The sequence below is a fragment of the Telopea speciosissima genome, unplaced genomic scaffold (assembly GCF_018873765.1).
Source record: "Telopea speciosissima isolate NSW1024214 ecotype Mountain lineage unplaced genomic scaffold, Tspe_v1 Tspe_v1.0094, whole genome shotgun sequence".
Lineage (NCBI taxonomy): Eukaryota > Viridiplantae > Streptophyta > Magnoliopsida > Proteales > Proteaceae > Telopea > Telopea speciosissima.
Genome location: NW_025317430.1, coordinates 78,893 through 93,918, shown reverse-complemented (window position 1 = coordinate 93,918; position 15,026 = coordinate 78,893). Strand labels below are relative to the sequence as shown.

General features: G+C 40.1%; 1 protein-coding gene across 2 annotated transcripts in view; it reads right to left on the bottom strand.

Moving 5' to 3' along the window:
• Nucleotides 1-3,396: 3,396 nt before the first annotated feature.
• LOC122647621 overlaps nt 3,397-15,026 on the bottom strand; it is a 29,936-nt gene continuing 18,306 nt past the window's right edge. Inside the window, exons 6-7 of one of the 2 annotated variants that reach the window (XM_043840975.1) lie at nt 3,793-3,964; nt 3,397-3,694 (exon numbers count right to left, since the gene is read on the bottom strand). In XM_043840975.1, coding sequence (XP_043696910.1) covers nt 3,509-3,694; nt 3,793-3,964 — 358 coding nt within the window. In that variant the 3' untranslated portion in view covers nt 3,397-3,508. Of the gene's footprint in view, nt 3,695-3,784; nt 3,965-15,026 lie in introns of both variants that reach the window. The other variant, XM_043840976.1, reaches the window with a different exon arrangement.

The following is a 15,026-nucleotide window of genomic DNA, read 5'->3' as shown; positions in this document are numbered from 1 at the left end:
AAGGTTTTTGTAATTTTTCAGCAATTTCAGGCCTCAGTTGAACGCCACTTTGATAAGAAAATTAAGGCTCTTCAAACTGATTGGGGAGGAGAGTTTCGGACTTTCCCCACGTTTTTTGCCAAGCTTGGAATCCGCCACAGGGTTTCGGCACCTCATACCCATGAGAAGCAAGGGTCTGTCGAACGCCGTCATAGACATATTGTTGAAACAAGACTTTCCCTTCTTGCTCAAGGGTCGATTCCCCAACGTTACTGGACTTTCGCCTTTGAAACTGCGGTGTATCTAATTAATAGAATGCCCTCTGCCGTTTCTAATGGGGTGTCTCCTTTCCAACTTGTCTATCATAAGTTATCGGATTACAATTTTCTTAAAGTTTTTGGTTGCTTATGTTTTTTGTATTTACGATCATATAATAAGCATAAGATGGACTATCGTTCTTTGCCATGTGTCTTTCTCGGCTATAGCCCTTCCCAAACTGGTTATCATTGTCTTCACATCCCTTCCAACAAGATGTATATTGCTCGACATGTTCACTTTGATGAGCAGTCCTTCCCTTTCTCTCAGTCTATATTTGGGCCACCACCTGGCTCCCCTTCTCCACCACCTTCCCCGTGGGGCCTTGCCCCTATTCGGCTCTCCCCTTTGAGCCCTCCCCCTCCTACGGGTGTGCCCTCACCCTTGCCAACGCCTAGTGCGCCAATCCCTGTTGTGGCGAGCCCTCCCCCTTCTCCTTTATCTTTGCCCTCCCCTCTACCCATGGCCTCCCCCTCACCCTTACCCATGGCAACACCACCCTCCCCGCCCAGGAGAACACGCCTCCTTAGTGATCTCTACACCGCCACCACTGCACCCGCCCTGGTGCCCTCCAGGCCTCATGCTCTGCTTGTTACTAATGATATTATTGAGCCAAGTTGTTTTTCACAGGCATCCAAAGTTCCAGAATGGCGCTCTGCTATGGCCGAAGGATACAATGCCTTGATTCGTAATGGGACTTGGTCTTTGGTGCCACGCCAGTCCCATATGAATCTCATTGGATGTAAATGGGTTTATTGCATTAAACGCAAAGCGGATGGGTCTTTAGAGCGCTACAAGGCCTGCCTTGTTGCCAAGGGCTTTCACCAACAACATGGCCTTGATTATGGTGAAACCTTTAGTCCTGTCATCAAGCCAACCACCATTCGCTGTGTTCTCTCCATTGCCATCTCTCAAGGGTGGTCTGTTCGTCAGTTGGACGTTAGCAATGCCTTCCTTCATGGCCGATTGGAAGAGGAGGTTTTTATGTCCCAACCGCTTGGGTTCACTGACCCCAATCACCCAGGTTATGTTTGCCGCCTTCATCGCTCCATTTATGGTCTCAAACAGGCACCCAAAGCCTGGTTTCGTCGGCTGTCTGATTTTCTTCTCCTCCTTAGATTTCATGGTTCCAAGACAGATACATCACTTTTTATTCGCAGGGATGGCACCCATGTCACCTACATTCTCATTTATGTTGATGATATTTTGGTAACTGGCAGCGATTCTTCCATGATCTCTTCTTTACTAGAGCGTTTATCAGGCGAGTTCTCCATTAAGGACCTTGGCGATCTTCATTTTTTCCTTGATGTTCAGGCCACTCCACATTCCAAGGGACTGCATCTATCACAGTCTCGTTATATTTCGGATCTCTTGCGTCGCACTGGTATGACTGATTGCAAGCCGGTACGCACCCCAATGGCTAGCACCAAATCGGCATCGGATGCAGGGGGTGCTCCTCATTCCGATCCTACTGAGTACCAATCTGTTGTCAGTGCCCTACAGTATGTGACCCTCACCAGACCTGATGTTGCATTCGTTGTTAATTGTGCCTGCCAATTTATACATGCGCCAACTTCTGACCATTGACAAATGGTGAAGCATATATTATGCTATTTGAAGCACACTCAATCTCATGGTTTGCTCATTGAATGCTCTCCTACCCAATCCTTGTAAACCTTCTCTGATGCAGATTGGGCAGGGGATGGCCTTGATCGCAAATCTACTGGGGGTTTTGTTATTTTTCTTGATCCAAATTTAGTTTCTTGGACTTCTCGCAAGCAGAAAACTGTGGCACGCTCCTCTACCGAGGCCGAGTATAAGGCCCTAGCTGATGCATCGGCAGAATTGATTTGGCTTGAATCCCTACTTGATGAACTCGGCTACCCTCTCTCTGGTGCCCTTATTTTATGGTGTGACAATATTGGGGCCACCTATCTCTCGGCTAATCCAGTGTTCCATGCTAGAACAAAACACGTTGAGATAGATTTTCACTTTGTTCGTGATCGTGTGGCCAAGAAACAACTACAGGTTCAATTTATCTCCACCAAGGATCAGTTGGCCGACACTCTCACCAAGGCACTTGGCACTGCTCGATTTCAGTTCTTGAGGGACAAGCTGAAGATTCGAGTATCCGAATCTCCACCTTGAGGGGGTGTATTGAGTGTATACCGTGCCCTCTCTCATTTTTCACATGTGCAATTGAATATGTCACATGTGATATGGATCTCTACCAAGCATTGCAAGAAATATTCAGAATCTTCAAGATATGGTAACCCAATATCACATGTAATGGTAACCCAATATCACATGTAATCTTCCAATATCACATTTATTCTTTCCTTGTAAAACCAGTGAGCTCTCTCACTCTATGTAATCTCTATATATACTCCAATTGAAGACATCTAATAAAGTGTGGAATATTACAATCTTAACAAGATCTGTTTGGGACATGAGGCATGTAATGAACGTTTGTTACCTCGATCACAACCCTACCCTAGATCTCCAGTACAAATGTTCTTTCAAAGCACCCATTGACATATCTTACATGCTAAAACAGCCAAGAAATTATTATGAAAGTAGCAAAAATGTTGCATTAGATATGAGGCATTTTGTATCTATTTTAACTTCAAATAGGTTAGTAAAGTATGGTTCTGCAGATGGGAGTATCCTCCTCTTCTCTGATGTATTTGTTTTCTTCTTTCTGTTGCAAGAGTTCTTTGCTAATGAACGATAAGATAGATGGACAAATCATTGGAGAAAAGAGGGTAAAATTGCATTGAGGTGAGTTAAATTTGAGATAACCATACGAGATAGGAATGCAAAAGATTTAACTAATATATCAAGAATAATAAGAGATGTGAGAAATTGAAGTGTACAAGATATCAGAAACTCACTTGCAGCAGGGAGATTCTGTAGTATTTTGCTTATAATACCTGGACAGTTATTGTTGAAAGATGCAGAAATGGTTGGACATGTAGCATGAGTTAATTGTCCTAATAGGATGACTGAAGCATGGTGGTTAAAAAAGAGAGCTTCATGAGCTTGTCCTCAGGGAGAGGGTTTAAGTTTTAAGCCCTAAAATACAAATTGAGAGGAAATGACTAAGAAAGCAAAAGCACCATATAAGGGTAAACAACAATTATCCAGTAGTGCGTGTATACAATCTATAAACAAATGTGGAATAATGGCTATGAATTTTAACCTATCTTTCCAGTTAGCTGAGAAGGTGATGTATCCATTTCTCTACGACAGCTGGTGAGCCATACCATGGTCTTAGCATGTCTTCTGAACCAACTGGAGAATGGTAAACCTCATCCAAGCAAATATTCAAGGCACCCTCCAGATGTGCTGATGCTTCAGGAACTACTCCATCACCCCAGACATCTGCCTGCCCACAAACCTAGCAAAAGGTTTGTATTCTGTTCATAAATGCTTTAAGAATTTACTACTGCATTTAATTACAACAATAATTATTTAAAACACTCACTATCTAATCACCTGCTTATACCCTTGGCCGACAAAGCGAGCACGCATAATAGTTGTATTTGTTGCTGATTTATTTCTATTGCCTATTACAGCAACCTCAGTCATTGGTTCATCATTCTCAATAGTGACTATGGGATCTGAACTCAGATTGGAATTGCCAAAGAAGCGAGCCCCTTGAATATACCTAATGTATCACAATTATAATTTAGAGATGAAAATTTTGCCAAGGTTGTAAAGAAACGGAAAAAACTCAAAAAGAATGATGATTGAAGGAGTTCATTTGATTAAATTTTCAGTATCATATTGTTTGTTGCCCACATTTGCAGTTCCATTTCATCCAAAGGAATGACAGTTTTTCCGATACCAAATCTGTTCATTTTACTTTCTGATACCATTAGTCATGAGGAGCCGATTAGAATTTCTGTTACAATGCCTTAGATATCTAGTATCTAGTGACGCACAAAAAACCTATAGATTTTCTGTGTAGTATGTTTGAATTCTTATTGAAGTAAAGCCATCTTAATACATTCTAGATGGTTCAGATGTCCCCCTGCCTTTTTTTCTTTTTCTTTCAAGAATTGCCTAATTGCCCAATGCTTCAATTATGACTCTTCACATGCCAACTCCTTAGTTACATACTTACTAAACAATAAAAAAGAATTTATAAGATAATCAAACCTAATTTACTATGTTACTAAAAATCAATTCTCCGGCTCACTTTTAAATTTTAAACATAAGACACAAACTTGCTATTTTCACCACAACTACAAATTTACCAACTCCTTAAATGCTTACTGAGTGAAGGACAATAGAGACTCTAAAATAGACACTAGCTTTACTAAAACTCCATATTAATTTACATTTCAAAATTTAGAAAAACTCCAAAATAGGTGCTACCTTTACTAAAACTCCATTGATTTACATTTCAAGATTTAGAAATCCCATCAGAATTGGCCACCCAGTCAATAAATTGGACATAACTTTCCCACGACTACTTCGCAAGTTCTTGATTTTTGTTACAAAGAACTCAATAACAATGGAAATAAAACTTAAATCACACCAAACAAACCAGTTTTAGGCCCTTTAAAAAATTAATCAAGGAGATGAATTTAACCAAAAAAAAAAAAAAAGAAACTTTCTGACACTACTTTGCTACTATAGAATTATGTTCACATGCTGTACTTTTTCCCTCCATGCTGGTGCATCTACAATTGCCACCACTAAATGGAGTCCCATCGATGAAAAATACCATATGCATCTCTCTCTCTCCAGTCTCCCCAATCAATAACATATATTTTATAGGGATGAGACTTACCAATATTAATATATGTTGTGTTACACAGCCATGCAGACCTTGTTTTCAGTTTGGTATTTCTCTGTGCAATCTACGAGGGACATTTTTGAATATTTATCGGACAACATATAAGGGTAATTTGGTGGCATTTATACAAATTGATGAAAATATAATACAGAAAGCTTTCATTCTTAAATTATTTAGCTGAGATTCTCCTGACTTGCTGGGCTGTGCCTCTTTCCTATTTCACTTTTCTTTTATTTTCCTTTGTTCATTTGTCATTTTTCATTTTTCACTTCTCATCTCATTTCCCATTCTTTTCTTTCACTTCTCAGTTTTTACCTACTTTGTTTGATTGGATCCATATAGCCGACCCCACTACGTTGGGATAAGGCTGAGTTTGTTGCTGTTGTTTCATTCTCAAATTAAGGTTTGGTTTGTTTGTATTTTGATTCTCAATTGGTAGTTAAATTCCCCCTCTTGTTCTCTATAAACCATGAGTTTTTCAAATTTCAGATAATGAGAAAATTAAAAGAGGGTTTTCTTGTATGCTCATCAAAGAATATTTCTAGATTCCAATACACTCAATGCCAGATAGCAGCCAAGAAGCAGAGGCCAGAAAACAAATAAGTGTCCTAGCCACACTATGCTTACCAAGAGGTGAATTATCCAGATTGTGACAATATGCACCTATGCAAGGTTCAAGAACTCGGTGCCGACACTGGTTTCGACCAGCCAGAAACCGAGATTTCCCAAGTTTCGTCATATCTCGGTTGAAACCTGGTACATTCTCCAAGCCAATTCTCTTTGTGCTGCCTATTTTTGACATTTTGAACCCAATCCATGCATGAGTTTCACATAGAGAACACTCAAAATAATACCCATGTTGGAAAGCTTTTCAACAAATCCAAGATTACTTAAATCTGATTTATATTGAAGGAGTTATGTTCCAATAAAAAATTAATTTGGAGTGCAATGTTTGGTTTTTAGCAATGTTTCATCATATTAAGATTTATGGAATTTTTAGATATGATAAAAACCCCAGCATTTAAAAGTTGAAATTGCACCTACCGTCGAAAATCCAAATTTTGTTCTTGAACTGGGGGTTGACTTTTTATCCCTTTAGAATTTTATTTTTTAACTATTTTTATTGGATTCAAATAAGGGGTATTTGCTTATTTACAAATAATATTTTAAGTAAACAAAATATTTCATTTATTTAAATGATATTTGGCATAAATAAGTTTATATAGATGTTCAAGTCAAAACTTGCGGAATTACTGAAATATGGCCGAAACAGGGTCGAAACCGATCAAAACCTGGTTGATTATAAATTCAACCCTTATCTCGTCTCGGTAGGCTACGAAACCGAGACAACTTGGTTGAAACTTGCAGTTTCGCAGGTTTCGACTGAGTTCTTCTTCCATGCACCTATCCATCTATGCTCCATTACAAGGCAGAACGGGGAGTGAGATATCAGATGGGGTAGAAGGGTAGGGGAGAGGGAAATAACGGGCTTAATAAAAATAAGGAAGTAGTTCTCTGTCCGGGAGTATGGCCTACGCCAGCACTCCCATGTGTCTATCTCTCTCCTCCTCAAAACAAGGGGGCAGAGATGTCTTTTCACATGGGGAGGAAAGAGATAGACTCATGGGAGTGCTGGCATAGGCCACACTCCTGGACAGAGAACTTTTTCCCATAAAAATAATAGGGTGAATTGGTGTCTGGTGAGCATGGCAGTTTTGTTATTCGACAGAATTCATTTTTTAAGGTTGAAATCCCATTAGCTGGCTTTATCATGTATTTTTCATCAGTTTTGAAGCTAATCTGATATCTTTTCATCTTTGTTGTGGTAAGTTGTAATCTGATATCTAGTTTCAAAAAAAGGGGAAAGTGTCATTAGTCATTACCATTTTGCAAAACATTAAGGGTGAATTTTGTCATTTACCCCTAATAAAGCAATTGATCTATCTGCATTTCTTTGTGGTCTAATCTTCTCTCTCATGAGTTCCCTAGCTAACTCTCTTTCCAGGTCAATGACGTTGGTTGGGGTGCATAGACTTCATCTCAACCACATGCCCCAAAACAATAGTAGTAACAAGAAAATCAATAACCAAATACCCTATTTCCATTTCCACCTTTATTTTATCATTGATAAAAAAAAATAATACCATACCTAATCACCTCAACCGATCCCAGACAATCCTTAACATTCATCTGTTAATTCTTTTCCGAATTGCTAACTTTTTTTTCTTTTTTTTTTTTTTTTTTTTTTTTTGGGTATTTCCTTCGCCAATTATTAAATCCTAGGAATCTATGCCTTAATCTTGAAATTTTAAGTTAAAATTTTATTTGCCTTAAATCCCCAAAACCCTAACATCAAGAAGATTTTCTTTCCCATTTTTTTAAACCATTCTATTGAATTAACAGTTCTATTAAATAGATAGATCATTTTTAATGATTTTGCTTCATGTACTGAGTCAAATGAAGGGAAATTGATGAATATGCATTTTTTTTTAATCTTTCCAATATTTCCTCCAAACTCTTTTTTGGCACAATAAAACATTTCATTTGGTGAGAGGGGAGAGAACACAGCATTAACTCTCATCCTCTTCTTCTATTTCTCTTCTGCGCTTTCTTTTATTGTTTCTTCCTTGTTCTTCTCCAACCTTAGGTATCGAACTTCAGTTACCTGACACAGTAAGAAAGACATATTCTCTGCATTACATGGGTCAATGGTAGGCAGTTCATGTTATCCCACATTTTCTTCAGCCCTACGCCCCAACAAGTAGTTGTTCAACATCTTTCCAGTTCAGCACATAATGCAGAATATTTCCTCCCATATTCATTTCTCTGATAATTACTACATCTACAGCAGTAAGACAATTTGAGGGACAAACTCTCTGTACAGCATGATGCGCATCCTTCAGATCCAACAACCGGCCCATCAAAAAAAGGCCCAGTCCAAGCCCACAGCCCAGGAGCAGCCAAAGGCCCAGACCAGTTCCAGCAGGTTCAAGATCAGTCCAGCTCAGGCCCAGCAATTTCGTGGACTCCTTGGGACAGTCTAAGTCTGGCCCCACAAGACTAGCATATGCTTGTGTTTTTTCATTTTCCTAGGCTAGTATTTACTCTTACTATGTGTCTTTTCAGTTTCCTAGGTGAAGTTACGAGGTTGTCATGCTCCTAGGTATTAGTTACTAGCTATTAAGAGTCTTTTAGTTTTTCTAAGTCACATTCTTGGTTGTAGTTCCCTCCTATGTCTTGGGATTGTTATCTATGTCTTGGTTTTAGTTTCTAGGTGTTCGGAATTCCATTTGACTTTGGAATTCCAACAATCTTGTAGCAGCAGAACTATGAAGAAACCAGAACCGAGAACGGAAAGAGAAGAAGAAGAAGTGGAGAAGAGTGGAGAACTATCAAGAGAGTGATCGAACTTGACAGTCTCCCTCACCCATGCTTTATTTATATATTTAAAACTCCAAATAAGTGAAAAGTTAGGAATCCTAGTTACAATATGAATAAATCAAAAATTAATCTACCTACCCCTAATTACAATAGGATTCAAGATAAAACATAAATAAACTAGGACTAAACAGTCCTACTAGAACTAGGACAACTCCCAACTCTTAGAACAAAAGAAGGAAACAAATATAAGGAGTCAATCTCGATCAGATGTAATATTCTAATCATGATCGACTCCCCCCTGCTGTAGCTCGAAAATCTTCAACACTCCCCCTCAAGCTGGAGCGTACAAATCACCTAAGCCATGCTTGGAACAACTTTTGCGAAATGCAGGTCCAAATAGTGGCTTAGTAAACATATCTCCAAGTTGATTGATAATAGAAACAAATTTCTTCATAACAGCATCCCTAACAAAGTGACAATCAACCTCAATGTGTTTAGTCCTCTCATGGAATACTGGATTACTTGCAATATAAATAGCGGCTTGATTGTCACAAAACATCTACATAGGTTGAGTAATAGAAAACCCCAATTCCTGGAGCAATGATTTTACCCACATCAACTCAGCTGTAGTATGTGCCATCGCTCGATATTCAGCCTCAACGCTCGATCGAGCAACAGTAGTTTGCTTCTTGCTTTTCCAGGTGACTAGATTACCACCCACAAATGTACAATAACCAGTAGTGGAACGCCTATCATTAGCACCAGCCCAATCAGCATCAGAAAGCCCAACCAGATTAACATGTTGGTTAGGTCGATAAATAAAACCCTTACCAGGAGCACCCTTTAGATATCACAATACACGGCAAGCAGCATCCCAGTGAATTTTCTTTGGATGTTGCATGAACTGACTAATGACTCCAACGGCAAAGGATATATTAGGGCGAGTGACAGTAAGATAAATAAGTTTCCCAACTAATCGCCTATAACGATGAACATCGGAAAAATCCTCACTCTCCATGGACCTAAGTTTTTTATGAGGATCCATGGCAGTATCTGTAGGTTTGGAAGCAAGCATTCCAGTACCAGTCAGAAGATCAAGAACATATTTTCGAAGAGATAAACTGACAGCTTTCTTGCTTCGCAACACTTCAATACCAAGAAAATATTTGAGAACACCCAAGTCTTTCATTTGGAAATGTTGATCAAGAAATGTTTTAACTTGAGTAATACCAGAATTATCATTACCAAATATAATAATATCATCCACATAGACCATCATCACCACCATTTTCGAACCTTGATGACGAACAAAAACAGAATGATCAGAATAGCACTGAGAGAACCCAACCTTAGTGACAATACAGCTGAACTTATCAAACCATGCTCGTGGGGGATTGTTTCAACCCATAGATTGCCTTACTAAGTTTGCAAACCTTGGTAGAATTCTCCCCCTGAGTAACATATCCCAAAGGTTGCTCCATCTAAACCTCCTCTTAAAGATCACCATAGAGAAAAGCATTTTTTTATATCCATCTGATATAAGGGCCAATCAAAATTAACTACCGGAGAAAAATAAGGATCCGAACGAAGTTCAGGCAAGCAACTAGAGAGAATGTCTCAAAGTAATCCACACCATATATTTGAGTATAGCCTTTAGCAACCAAGCGGGCCTTCAGCCGCTCAACAGAACCGTCTGAATTGTATTTAATAATATAAACCCACCAACATTTAACAACATCCTTCCCAACTGGTAAAGAGACCAGAGTCCAAGTATTCCGAGATAACAAAGCATCCATCTCGGTGTCCATAGCAGCCTTCCAACCTTGGTGAAAGAATGCCTCATGGTGGGTGTGAGGTATAAAGTTAGTAGACAAAGCAGAAGCAAGAGGGTGATAGTGGGAAGGAAGATGAGAAATGGAAACATACTGCTCAATAGGATAAGCAATTAAAGATTTGTGGGGTTTATGAGTACAAGAGCGAGTACCTTTACGCATAGCAATGGGTAAATCGATGGAGCCTTCAGAATCAGAGTCAGATTGAGTGGTGGGCTGATCGGCGTCTGCTGTAGCAGTAGACAAAGCCGGAAGCAAAAACAATAGGGGTTGGATCAGGTACAGGTGGCAGAATGGTGGAGGCCGGTACAGGTACGGTCGGTGGTCGACGGTGGCGACAGTGATAAACCTGTAATGGTTGAGATAGGGGAACGGTGACAGGTAGTGGTGGACCTAGAAGATATTCATTCTGCACAATGGATGAAACAGGAGTAGGAGAAAAATAAGGGGAATTTTCAAAAAAGGTAACATCGGTACTAATAAATTGTTTATTAAAAATGGGACCAAAGCATTTATACTCTTTTTGAGTACGAGGGTAATCAAGAAACAAACATTTAATGGACCGAGGAGATAATTTATCGATGGAAGGATAAAGAATGTGCACAAAACACAAACAACCAAAAACACGTGGTAGAGAAGAAAATAAAGGACGATCAGGATAAAGAAAGGAAAAAGGAGTTTTATTATGTAAAACCGAGGATGGCATACGATTAATAAGCAAGCAAGCGGTGAGGATAGCATTACACCAAAAACGTTTGGGAACATGCATGTGAAGCATAATGGATCGGGCAAGCTCTAACAAGTACCGATTTTTACATTCAGCCACACCATTTTGTTGTGGAGTGTAAGAGCAACTAGTGTGGTAAACAATACCATGGGTGAGGCAAAAATCAGAAATTTCAGCTTGAGTGTACGCAAGGGCATTATCACAACAAAAAATTTTTATGGACGTAGCAAATTGACTCTTTAATTCTTGATAAAAATGTTTAAATACAGTAGGAAATTGAGTCTGGCCTCTTAACAAATAAATCCAAGTGGATCGAGAATATTCGTCCACAAAACTAACAAAATAAGAAAAACCTAACCGATTACGGACTCGACACGGACCCCAAATATCAGAATGAACAACAGAAAATAATAAAGAACTTCTAGGTAAAGTACAGGCAGGAAAAGAGGCATGATGATGTTTGCCTAGTTCACAAGCTTCACATTCAAGATGAGATGTGGACTTGCAACTAGGAACCATTAATTTGAGTTTAGGTAAGGATGGATGACCAAGGCGTAGATGCCATTGCATGGGGATGGTATGGTAGTAGATGCAGCAGCAGTGGAGGGTTTGGTGCCATCCAAGTAATACAGCGCATCGCGTTCAAGCCCTCCACCAATCATCTTCCTTGTTTGAAGGTCCTGAAAAATACAATAAGAAGGATAAAAGTTACAGAGAAATTATGGGACTTAGTAATTTGACTGATAGATAAAAGATTTGAAGGTAATTTAAGAACATGAAGGACAAGAGTGAAGGTCATGGAAGATGTGGGAGAGATAGTCCCATGACCAGCTACCTGAGTAAAGGATCCATCAGCAAGGATAACATTAGAGGAGGCTTGACTTACCAGTCATATGACATGAAGCTCCGGAATCAATAAGCCATGAACTAGAGGAAGGATAAAAAACGGAGTTACCTTTATATGCTAATGTGGCAGCAGAAGTGGAAGCAGAGGCAGCTTCAAGTTGTTGGAGGCGTTTGACAAGCTGATTATAATCATCCTGAGAGACGGAAGATGAAGTACTGGAACTCTGATTCATATCACCAGTGGGTTTTTCAGTTGTAGTGTCAGTTACAACAGCATTAGCATTTGCTAGTTCATTTGCCCAATCAGGTTTTCCATGCTTGGCCCAACAGGTTTCCACAGTATGATTTGCTTTACCATAATAAGAACATTGGCGAGAAGATTTGTCAACCACAGAATGACCAGTACCACGTCCACCAGTGCCACGGTCATGGCCTCTAAATTGGCCATGACCACGTCCTCGTCCACGACTTGCAATACAAGCTGAGTTCTCCTTAGGTGTATGTTAGTTATATTGGGCCAGAATACGGTGGGGGTATTCTGAACTTTTTTCCTTTATTATTTGTTAGTTTCTTATGTGGTTTAATCCCACATTGCTTATGTAATTATTTTTACTATTTCATTATAGTTATAAATACAATGTGCTTGGGATGAACTAATTATCCAAGCATTAACCTAATTCAAATCTATTTCTACATGGTATCAAAGCAGATTTCGAACTAGGGACACCACTTTTTCTCGGTTTTTGTTCTTCTTCTCTCTCTCGATCTTCTTCTCTTCTAGTTCTCTCCTTCTTCTCCCTTGTTCTTCATTCCCATATAGGGCAACACTGATGAGGTAATCATGCGATCCAGTTGCTGCCCCCATTACCTCATTTATGACTTATAATTCTGTTCGATAGACTCCAATCAACAATGCTGCGATATTGGTTCTTCAGTTCCTTCTTGGAGATTGCTTCTACATCAGATACAAGGGCTCCTCTCCTCTCTTTGAAGACCAGAAGCTGCTGCAGAATTGTTGTTTTATTGGTTCAGAAATTATTCCTCAAGATTGAAGACTTCCTTGAGATCGATTCCTCCATTATCAGGGTTTTTTTTCAAAACCCTGACATCTATCGATCTTAGGGTTATTGCTGCCCACTGTTGCTGATTTTTTGTAGGTGTTTTCTTCACTTATAAGGGCTCCTTCGACAGCTATATCAGCTTCTACAGATCTGTTTTTTGCTTAGGCTCATCCATCGATTCCATCACTTTAGGGTTTTGTTCAAAACCCTAAAAACCATAATCAATCAAGGTTCCTTTTTGGCTGCTGGTTCTATTTGTTTGGGACTTTACTTGAAGTTGTTTGGCCTTCTCTGCTGCCGGTATGGGTGACTCTACCAACTCTATTGCTACTTCTGTTCATGATGGCAATCACAAGACAGATTATCACAGCTTTCCACCTAACCCCATCAAACTGGATGGCTCAAATTACCTTCTGTGGTCCAGATCAGCCTCCTTTGCCATTGCTGGCCGTGGCGTCACTGACCATATTGATGGCACTGTTGTTAAGCCTAGTGATAAAGGCCCTGATCAGACTAAGTAGCTGGCCAATAATGGTGTTCTCATGTCCTACCTCATAGGCTCTATGACTTCAGTAATTTTCTTCTTCTGGATACTGCCGACCAGATTTGGGCTGCTTGCAAGGAGACCTACGGACAGCTTGGCAATGATGCCTAGGTTTATGAAATTCGAAAGAAGGTCCTTCACACTACTCAGGGAGACCCTTCTGTTTCGGACTACTATGCTTCTCTCTGCAGCCTGTGGCAACAGTTGGATCATTACTCTGATTTTCATCCCTCTACAGTTGCTGATATTGCCTCTTATAAGAAACATGTGGACAAGATCAGAGTCTATGATTTTCTAGCTGGTTTGAATATGGAGTATGATCCCATTCATGTTCAAGTGTTGGGCCATACACCTTTTCCCACACTTGAATAATCTTATGCATTGGTTTCTTCTGAGGAGAACCGTAGGGCTGCCATTACATCCTCCTATTACTGACAGATCTGCTCTCAAGGCTGCTGCCCCCATCACTCCTACACCTATTGGCACTGCTTCTCTTGGTGATTCCACTACAGGGACTGTTGTTTGTGAGCACTGTCACAAACCATATCACACCAAGGAGAGGTGCTGGAAACTTCATGGGAAACCAGCTGACTTTGAAGAAAAACGGGCTGCCAAGACCAAGACCAAGACAAAGCCCAAGGCCCATCGACGAGACTGTTACTACAGGACCCTACTATCGACCCCTGGTCTATCCCAGGATGAGCTACAGGCATTTCGACGTATGGCTGAGGTCTTCCGCTGCTGCTGCCTCTACTACATCAGCTACTGCCAATTCTTCCGCTCATTCAGGTTCACACTTTGCCCGGTCAGGTATTCCTTTTGGCGGTCATTGTGCTTCTGTAGCCTCCCATCCTTGGATCATAGATTCTGGGGCCACAGATCATATGACCGGTTCCTCTAGTTTGTTTCATCGATACTCTCCTACTTCTGGGAAGGACAAGGTCAAGGTAGCTGATGGTTCTCTTTCATCTATCTCTGGAAAGGGAATCATCAACTGCACTTCCTCCCTTCCATTAACTTCTGTTTTGCACATTCCTAATTTTACTACTAACCTTCTTTCCATTAGTAGTATTACTCGTGATCTTAACTGCAAAGTTACTTTCTTTCCTTCTCATTGTGTGTTTCAGGATCTGGCCTCTAGGAAGACGATTGGATTGGGTAAAGTGCACGGTGGGCTGTACCTGCTTGATGATGGTCGCTTCTCTCCACCACCATTACCTTCTCCACTACACCAGAACTCCATGGTCTCTTTTGAACTCTACCAGTGGCACTCTAGGTTAGGTCACCCCCCTTTAGGAATTTTAGCACATTTATTTCCTAGTTTGGTCACCCTACATACTAAGGATGACTTTTTTTGTGAGGCGTGTGTTCTGGCCAAACAGACACGTTCAAATTATCCTATTTCAAATAAAAGAAGTTCTTCTTGTTTTGAGTTAGTGCATTCTGATGTTTGGGGCCCTAATCGTAAACCCTCTATTTCTGGCCATCGGTGGTTTGTATCTTTCATTGATTGTCATTCTAGGAACACATGGGT